Raw genomic sequence first — 9,707 nt, forward strand, 5'->3', positions numbered from 1 at the left:
CTGATTTTTTTAAGCTCTGTGTATGTTCGGCAAGACAGCCACTGATGGAATTGCTAAGTTTACTTGTTTGAGTCATCTGTCCTGGTGGAATGCAAATGTTAGCCAAGGTCATGTTGATGTTCAGAGCCTTTGTTGATTTTTTCTTGTCTCTGGGTTGCAGTCTGGCCTATTAAAAACAAACAGAAAGGATGTGAAGGAGCATTTTAATGTGACAGTATTGCTAAGCAAGAACACTTTTCTTGCTCTGGTCAGCATTTCCTTCCTAGGTTGAATTCAAGTAAATAGGGCTTTGAGTTATGACCTTTGAAAAGACAAAAGACATTTATCCCTTTATCTGAGGAACACATTTAACTTTCAATAACAATTCTTTTTGTAGGATGCTATATTAAATTAATGTCCGGTACTTTGGACACTTGATTCTCATTTTTTAGATCCCATTTTGTTGAACTTAAGAATAATTAACGCTTATCACTAGAATAGCAAGGAATGCCATATGATTGAAATTTAAAATATGCTAGTTTTAAATATAGGCTTATTTTTAGTTGCTGGCTGTTTCTATGACCCCTGCTGTGCCCCATTATATAGGTGGCTACGAGAAAATACCATAAACTGGGTGGCTAATAAATAATAGGGATTCATTTCTTATGATTCTGGAGGCTGTGGAGTCCATGTTGAAGTAGCTGGGAGATTCTGTGTCTGGTAGGGGCCTGCTTTCTAGTTCATAGCTGGTGCATTTTCCTGTGTTTTCACACAGAGGCTCCTTGGGGCCTTTTTTATAAGGGTAGTAATCCCATTTATGAGGGCTCTAATCACCTCTCAAAGGACCCACCTCTTCCTGCATCACCTGAGGGGTTAGGATTTCAACATGTGAATCTTGGGGGTGGGGCACAAATTATGAATTGTGGTGGATATTATTGTATCCCACCAACTAATTATTTTAGCTTTAACCATTCATGAGTGGTGTTGTTTCTGCAGTTTTAGGGTGCAGAAATGAAAGAATTCAGAAGTGCCAGAGGATGATGGTATGCTTAGTATTTTACACAGTGAACTCTTTTTTTCCCCCCTACTTACCTAATGCCAGCCATGGAACACTAATAGGGGAATTAGTTTACTCAAAAATGGACTTAATAGAGAGTAGTATTTTTGTTCTTGTTAATTGAAAGTAGGGGGAAAAAGTCAAGAACACTATAAGGATTTTGATGATTTCAAGTTGCAGGTTCAGGGTAGAAGCCTATGCAAGTTCTGGATTTATGTAGTTAGTTCTTTAGAGATTACCATTTAAATAATTAATAAAAGATTGAAAGGAGTGATTCTAAATTATTTTTGTTTTCTATGGCTAAAAGAATTTCCTTGTGACTGGTTAATAGGACGCTCTGTAATGTCCTAATCTAGACAATTTACATATAATTTTTAGTGGTTAGTGGGTGGGAAAAAAATACTAACCAGAATGATGCAGATTATAATAATGGACAAGGCTGGGGCTTTAAGAAATTTCTTAGTCCACTGAGAATTATGAGGAATCTTGAAAAATAGAGGCTTTACCTTTATTGAACCTGGTCTTTATTTCTGGGCTGAGCGCTCTGAAATACATACTGCCTGCTGATCTAACTTAGGGTCCTGCTCCATGCTCCTGGCTTGCTCTGTGCTTCTCCTCCAGGGCCTTTATCTGTGCTCCCCTGCCAGGTGGTACATTTTATAACAGTAGGTTTTTATCTCATCATGGTTCTATTCCTGGTCCACAGGGCCTTAATAGATGTTACTCAAGTGAATGAACAAGGCTTACTGTTTCAGAGAAAAGAAAGAACAAGGACACAGATGTGGAATTGGCAATAATCCAACCTATATACAGACAATATATGCTCAAATACAAAAGTCCCAGCAATAAGTGTAAATTTTGACATTTAGGGGGTTGTAAGTGTTCATTATGGGTTGGGTTTAAAAAAACAAAAGGCCTGGGTGTTGCTGGTTGGTAGAGCACTTGCTTAGCATGTGCCAGACCCTGGGTTTAATCCCCACCATTACGGAAAACATAAAACAAAAACCAGAAAAAAGTAACCCGAAGAAGATGGTATTTAAAACACTTTATTTAAAAATTTAAAGTGTAAATATTTGAGTTAAACAAGAAACTTAGTATGACAACAGCCACCCAAAGAGCACCCAGTACATGACAGGAACTCTTCTAAGCACTTTACGTTGGATTAACTCTTTAATCCTTACAGTAGCCATATGTCATAACCATCAGCATGAGGCCCATTACAGAATACAGAACTGAAGTGAAGAAAGGTGAGGCACCTGTCCAAGATCACAAAGCATATGGTGGAGCTCTCATCAGAACCCAGGAACGCTGGCCCCATCTGTGTACTCATTCACCTTACTGTGAGGTCACTCCATGAGGTTTTCACTGTGGTTTTAGTACATTAATAAAGTAATTTTGAACAAAACCTTAGCTGCTTTTTAATAACTTTCTCTCATAATATATAGAAATACGTTTCTAATGAGTACCCCCACCCAGTCCCATACATACTGGCTCTTTTGACGGGGTATATATTTAGGATCAATTCCCTTATAAACATAGGACTTGAGTATATGCATATTTTGTGTATTTTATTCAGTATTCCACAGGTCCAACATCTTTTCCCCTTCAAGTTTTTAGTTTCTTTACTCTGTAAATTAATGTAAATGTGTTTTGAATAACATTGTGTAGTACTTGGGTTAAAGAATTTGAAGGCAAATAATTAATTACTGACAATTTTGTAGTTTGTATGTTCTATATCTTTTAGTCCTAAAAATATCCTAAACTACATCCAGTAGCCACAGAAATAAATTGAGGGAAGATCACTTTAGACAAACGAACATAATTTGAATTTTAGTATGTTTTTTCAGATCTATATAATCTTGATCATTTCCCCCTCTTTTTCCCTTTTCCTCAAGTACAGACTTATAAGCAGTTTCCTATAACCTAGTCCAACCCATCACCTCTCACCACACCCTGCAGTAGCCATTTAGCTGTCCTCTCCACGCCCAGTCTTTGCTTTCTCCCACTCATTCTCTTCACAGTAGCAATTAGGAGGAAATTGAAAGATATAAAAATGAGAATGTTGTGTGTGTGTGTGTGTGTGTGTATCAATGTGAAGACACGATGCACCCAAATAAAGCAATATGGAAACCGTCATAGCTGCTAAACATAAGAGATGTTCTGTTTCCCTAAAAATGAAAGAAGCATAAATTTAAATGATGAGATGCTGTTTATACCTTTCAAACATTAAAGAAATCTATGCAGTATTGGCAAGAGTTTAAGGGAATAATAAGGCTCTTAAACTTTGCTAGATGAAGTTTAAATGGTATGGCTGTGGTGGAGGGCAATTTGATAACATGTAGAAGACAACTTTAAAATGAACTTGGTGATTCCACTTCTATGAATTTGTCTTATGGCAATAATAAGACAGTGCTAAATAATCATGTGTGTATAGCGGAATATTTGTGGAGTCTATTTATAGTGCAGAAAGACAGAGAATAGCGTATTCCAGGGTTTTTGTTAAATAATACAATTTGGCATTTCTAGACAATGGAATTGTATGGGACTATAAGATGTTAATGTAGAGATCTTTTTTTTATTTGTCCTGATACACTTCCACAAAATGTATTTTTAGTAGAAAAAACAAGTTACCAAGTAGTGTTTAAAACATAATCTCTTTTGATAAGGAAGAAGTATATCATGGGGATGTGTGTAGTACAGGAAAAATTGTGTGCCAAAATGTTAATGTGTTTGGATTTTGATTGTGAATATAAAGGTGGTTTAAATGTTTTTTCATGTTTATTGTGCTTTATTTCTTGTGCCAAACAAATATAATATGATAATTCTTCTTTTTTTAAAAAAATATTTTTTAGTTGTTGATGGGCCTTTATTTATTTTTTATTTATTTATACATAGTGCTGAGAATCGAATTCAGTACCTCATCCATGCTAGGCAAGTGCTCCACCACTGAGCCACAACCCCAGCCCTGATAATTCTTCTTAAAGAAGAAACATTATTTTCCCCTCTGGAGGTTGAGAGCTGGAACCATATATGTATTATAGTTTTCTTTCTTTTGGAAAGTGATGGTACTTAAGTAAACTTAAGAGAAGAAAGTAAAAAAATATGTTCAATCTAGGTAGTTAGGTAGATGCCAGTGTGCTTAGCATTTTTGTTGTTTTCTGTTTTTGAAATGTGGTATTATTTACAAAAAAGAATGAGAGAATAAAAATGTGTAATTATAATTTTAAATATATAGCTAATTTAAAACTATATATTCTTTAAAATTAGCTTTTCTTTTTTTCTTTTTCTTTTTTTAAAAACATATTTTTCTAGTTGTTGACAGACCTTTATTTTATGTGTTTATATGTGGTGCTGAGAATCCAACCCAGTTCCTCACACATGCCAGGCAAGTGCGCTACCACTCAGCCCCAGCCCCAGCCACAGCCTCAGCTTTTATTTTTTCAAGTGAGATATGACCACAGCTTTAAAAATATCAAAAGTATTGGATTCTAACAATTAAAATACAGTTCCCTATCTCACCTTTCCATATCCGCAGAGCAAATTATACTAGTATTTTCACTGCCATATTTCTAACTACCTTGTTTATTGCTGTTTTTCTAAATAAATCTTAGATCTTTTCCTGTTGCCTCCTGCTGTGGTAGATAGGATTTACTTCTTTTATCTCCTTATCACCTCTACTCCCCTTGAACTGGCATGTGAAAATACTAACATGGTACTTCTGTTTTTCAAACTACAAAACTTACTCAGAAGGAAACGTGCTTTCCCAGCTTAAGTGACACTGGTCCTTAAACTCCCGGAAAGGGCTGGAGTGCTTTTACTAGTGTTAAGTGATGTTAATGAGTTACTGTGCAGATATCTTCAGTTATTTTATCTTGCATTTTTGTAAACAAGCTATGGAATTTGCATTGATGGCTTCTGGTAGTATCTGAAAATATATTTGTTCTGTATCTCTTGAGTCAGACGGTATTAGGCTATTTTCCAAAGTATGATTGTGTTTGCATGAGGGATTCTTTGGTCCATTAAAACAAATAGCTCCTTTTCAATTCTACCACATCCATAACTAAAATCCTTTCATTTGGAATTTTACCAGTTATTTAAATGGCAAATAGTTAACCATTCTTTAGTGTATACTTGCATAATGATGAATTGAGAGTACATTCAATCTATATAATAATTTATATAGGAAGTATTTGTAAATACAGATAATCTATACTCTGTTAAGAAATCTGCATAAAGTAAAATTGTTGATAATGACCTTTCTATGGAACATAATTTTTTCCAGAATAATTTAGAAGAGGATGAAGATGTGGAAATGAAAAATAATATAACCCAGGGAGACAAACTACGTGCCTTAAAAAGTCAGAGACAGCCACGCTCCTCACCGACCTGTGCATTTAGGTAGATATGCTTTAAACTTTAAAATTCCTGGTGTGCTTCCATTCGTGGTTAAAACATTTAATCTTCTTTTTTGAATATCATCCCACAAATACCAAGTTTGGGTCAGGTGTTTTGATTTATTACAACTATATGTTGTCTATTTACTATGTATTTTATCACTGTTTGGTAGTAGCTAAATTTTCAAAGCTTATTGAAAGCAATTGCTACATCTCAGTCTCTGGAATTCTACGTGAAGCTGCTGGAATTCTATGTGAAGCTGCTAAGTAGTTAGTTGTCTCTTGTACTCTGACCCAAATTCCATTTGGAATTCTACCTTTCTCCCAGGCGTGTTTTCTATCTTATGGCAAATCCTTACTGGTGTGTCAAGGCTTTATTATTGAAGCCAGGTGTGCAGAAACGAATTTATGCAAGCTTTGGCTACTAATCCCTTGGCTTTACTTTCTGTTGGTAAGAATTTAATAAGTGATTCTTATGTGTGCCTATAAAATTAAAAACATGTTGATTTTGAAGCCTGAAATTAATCATCAAAATCAATGATGGAACTTGACTTCTGACTGCAGCATCTGAAACCTGCTTATAACTCAGAGTAGATTAAAAATTTACAATTAAATTAAAAGGTTTCAGACTCAATGTTGCTGCAAAATCTGAAAATATAGTCAAGATTCTTTGCAGCAATATGTAGGGTGACAAGGTCCTAGTCCACAAATGAAATGAATGTTGTGAGAAATGTCTTCTTTAATTTACAAGTGAAAGACAGGCATAGCAGGAAGGATTTTTTTTTTAAGAGAGAGAATTTTTTTTTTTAATATTCATTTTTCAGTTTTCGGCAGACACAACATCTTTGTATGTGGTGCTGAGGATCGAACCCAGGCCGCACGCATGCCAGGCGAGCGCGCTACCGCTTGAGCCACATCCCCAGCCCCAGGAAGGATTTTTTTTTTGTCACTATGATAAATATCAAATGGATTGATGGGATTTAGTTTCATTGTTATAATGCTTAATTTATATTGAATCTTGGAGTACTGGTCTACTGATCTAAGAAATAAAGGTTCATGTTGAGGTTATTATTTTTCCATAGGATTTTCTATAGGATGGTGAGAAAATGGGGTAGCAAGCCTTGTTTTTAGGAACCACCAATGACCAGTAGCAGGTGGAGGAGAGGAGTTCCATTTACTGAGCATCTATTATGGACAAGGGGCCAGGTTAGGTCTTAGTTCAAATAAGAGGCTTAACAGAGTTAACACAAAGGTCTGCTCCATCATCCATGTTTGGATGGATCCATGTTAGGTCAAGTTGCTTCCCAGGGGATGGAATTAGGAAGGAGCTAACATTCCAACCCAGGACTCTTCAAACCCCTGCTCTTTTCACTCTGTGTTTTCTTTCTAAGTCAGTGGAAGGTTCTTCAAGATCAGTGTACATTGTTGGCCTTTTTTATTCTCCATCTTTGCTTGGAACTATAAGAAATAGCTTTATATTGATAAAAATAAATTTCAAAAAGCTTTATGTTTGATTTTTAGGACATCTTAAGGGAAAAAATGTACTTCCTGCTGGTTCTGGGATTTATTTTATAAAGTAGATGAATATTAATATTCACTCAAGGTTTTTCCCTCCAGACAGTTTAATATTTTTTACTGATCCAGTTCCATCCATATGGTGTGCCTTTTGGTCTTTGCCCACATGTATGAACATAGTAATGCTGGAGCATGTGTCTTTGATTTCTGCAGGTCTGATGATGCAAAAGGGCTCCCGAGAGCAGTAGTGTCCCAGCCTTTCAGGTACTGTTAACAGAATTTCTGGTAGCTTATAAATACATGCTATCTTTTAGATTTATTTTCTAACACTCAAACTGATAAAAGTAAACTGCACAGTTTTTTGTGTTTTTAAATTTTCCCCTTTCTGTCCTGGATTGTTACAAGTATTTTTTTATATTATTATTTGTTTTTTTTTAGATATACAATCACAGTGGAGTGTATTTTGACATATTATAAATGAATAGGATCCCATTCTTTGTGGTTGTATATGATGTGGAGTTTCACTGGTGGTGCATTCCTATACCCCTCCTTCCCTTTGTTCCCTTTGTCTAATCCACTGAACTTCCACCTCTGCCCCCACACTTATTGTGGGTTAGCCTCCACATATCCAAGAAAACATTCTCTGCCATCAGTGTGGGCCCAGGTGGTCACAGGGGTATACCCAGGGCTGGAGGCAGACTCCCTGTGGTGAGGGCATGACCACATCTTAAGAAGAGCTTGCAGGCTAGCAGGCCTTTCTATGGGTGCCTTTGGAAAATGGGGGATTTGAGGGAGATTGGCTTGTTTCATTTGCCATGACAGTCTCCAGTTCCATTCAGTTACAGGCAAAAACCATAATTTTATTTTTTCTTATTGAGCATTATTAGTCCAGTGTGTGTGTGTGTGTGTGTGTGTGTGTGTGTGTGTGTGTATCAGTGTGTGTGTGTGTGTATCACATTTTCTTTATTTATTCTTCTGTTCAAGGGCACTTAGGTTGGCTCCATAGCTTAGCTAGTATGAATTGTGCTGTTATGAACATTGATGACAGTACACTTTATTTTTAATGTTTGCTGTGAAAAGGAATTTTCCCTTCCAGATGTACCCCAGGGCTGTGTGGCCATCATGGTGGCCACAGTATATTTTGTGCTCCCAGCCCATTGTGGGGTCTCTCGTAAATACAAGGTGCTCTACCATTGTCCTTTCAAGCAGTGGAAAGGGCAATTTTCATAAGAGAGTGAATTTTTAGTGGCTTTAAGATTGGTGAGTGAAGATTTATAGACTTCACAGAAATTTAGGAGTGACAGGCCTGGGAGAGAGAAACTTTCGCATAAGGCTTTGAGTTAAAGATATAGTCTCTTTCCTGTTTCCATTCTCTTCTTACCTATTTTTTTTTTTTTTTTATGGCACTGGGCACTCGACCACTGAGCCTCATCCCCAGCCCTATTGTGTATTTTATTTGGAGATGGGGTTCTCACTGAGTTATTTAGAGCCTCGCCTTTGCTGAGGCTGGCTTTGAACTCTCAATCCTCCTGCCTCAGACTCCCAAGCCGCTGGGATTACAGGCATGCACCACTGAGTCCAGCTTCCTTCTTACCTATTTTTTTTTTAATTTACCTATTCTCCCTCACTAACAATTGAGGCTAAGAGATAATGAGGGCTTGCCTTGGCAGTTGTGGGCTGGAAAGGGAGGGATGGATCTGAGTGGGACCAAGGATCTGCTGCTGTATGAATGCAGTGGGAAGGTAGAGAAGTGACAGGGACAGCAGGATCATGAATTTGAATCCCAGCGTGGCACTTTGCCAACTGGGTGACTTGGAGGAAGAACCTTTCCTTTGGGCTCTGTCTCCTTTCTTGGTGGTGGGTGGTATAATCAGCTGCCTCCTGGGGTGGTGGTGAGCATGACATAATTAAGGTTCTTTAATTTATTGTCCTAGATCATTAGTGCATATTTAACATAAACATAAAACAGCTTTAGTGTGACACTCTGTCCATTTGTTTCCCACAAAGATTAAGTTCTTCCCCACAAGGATCTGTGTCTACTTTGAAGTCTTCAAAAGTGGCTTTGGCCCCTTCAGCAACGGCCAAAAGGATAAGCAGAGGTTCATCTTCAGGCACCAGCGTGAGAAGGTAATTTTTTATGTCCCTTTCCGAGGTACTGGCTTGAGGTAAAAGGAGGTCTACAGCAGGTGATGGGTTTCCCTGTAGTTTTGCTAGAGGAGGGGACAAGGGAGAATGGGAGAACCCCCCAAAGACTCTGATCTCCTAGGGCTTCTGTTTCTATCTTGCTTGCAGGGTACAAGGTGATGGAGGGAATATCGTAGAGGGTCCCATCCATCTAGAGAATGTCAGTGAATGTCTAGCTTGCTTAGTGTGATCTAGAAAATGGAGTTCAGTTGCACATACAGATGAGAAGGGGTAGTATCATTTCTCACCTGATATATGTAAGCAGGTGAGAACGGACTAAAAGGGTAGGGGTGTTTGATGTAGCTGAGGGCTTAAGTATGCATGAGTTAAATAATATTCTAAGTCTGCTCTTAAATCTCCCCTTATATTTACTTTTCATTTATTTCCTGTGTCAGGACAAATAGAACCCCCAGTTGTATTCCAGGATCTCTAGTCAAAGTGTTAGCCCAGCTTCTTGGGTCTTAGTTAATAACTTTTAACCAAGGAACTTGGCATGTGTAAGTGAAGGGCACATATTTTCATGTCCCTGAGGGGAATAAAAGAGGCCATGTGTCATCATTTGTACTGACCAGAATCCT

General features: G+C 37.4%; 1 protein-coding gene across 5 annotated transcripts in view; it reads left to right on the forward strand.

Annotated features, from left to right (window-relative positions):
* Window positions 1–9,707, forward strand: part of Cdc14a (cell division cycle 14A) — a 172,158-nt gene that overhangs the window by 142,768 nt on the left and 19,683 nt on the right. For all 5 annotated transcript variants that reach the window (XM_078026825.1, XM_078026824.1, XM_078026827.1 and 2 more), the window contains 3 exons: window positions 5,319–5,434; window positions 7,159–7,209; window positions 8,953–9,072. In XM_078026825.1, the coding sequence (XP_077882951.1) occupies window positions 5,319–5,434; window positions 7,159–7,209; window positions 8,953–9,072 (287 nt within the window). The remainder of the gene's footprint in view (window positions 1–5,318; window positions 5,435–7,158; window positions 7,210–8,952; window positions 9,073–9,707) is intronic.

The sequence above is a fragment of the Ictidomys tridecemlineatus genome, chromosome 11 (genome assembly GCF_052094955.1).
Source record: "Ictidomys tridecemlineatus isolate mIctTri1 chromosome 11, mIctTri1.hap1, whole genome shotgun sequence".
NCBI classification, from domain to species: Eukaryota; Metazoa; Chordata; class Mammalia; order Rodentia; family Sciuridae; genus Ictidomys; species Ictidomys tridecemlineatus.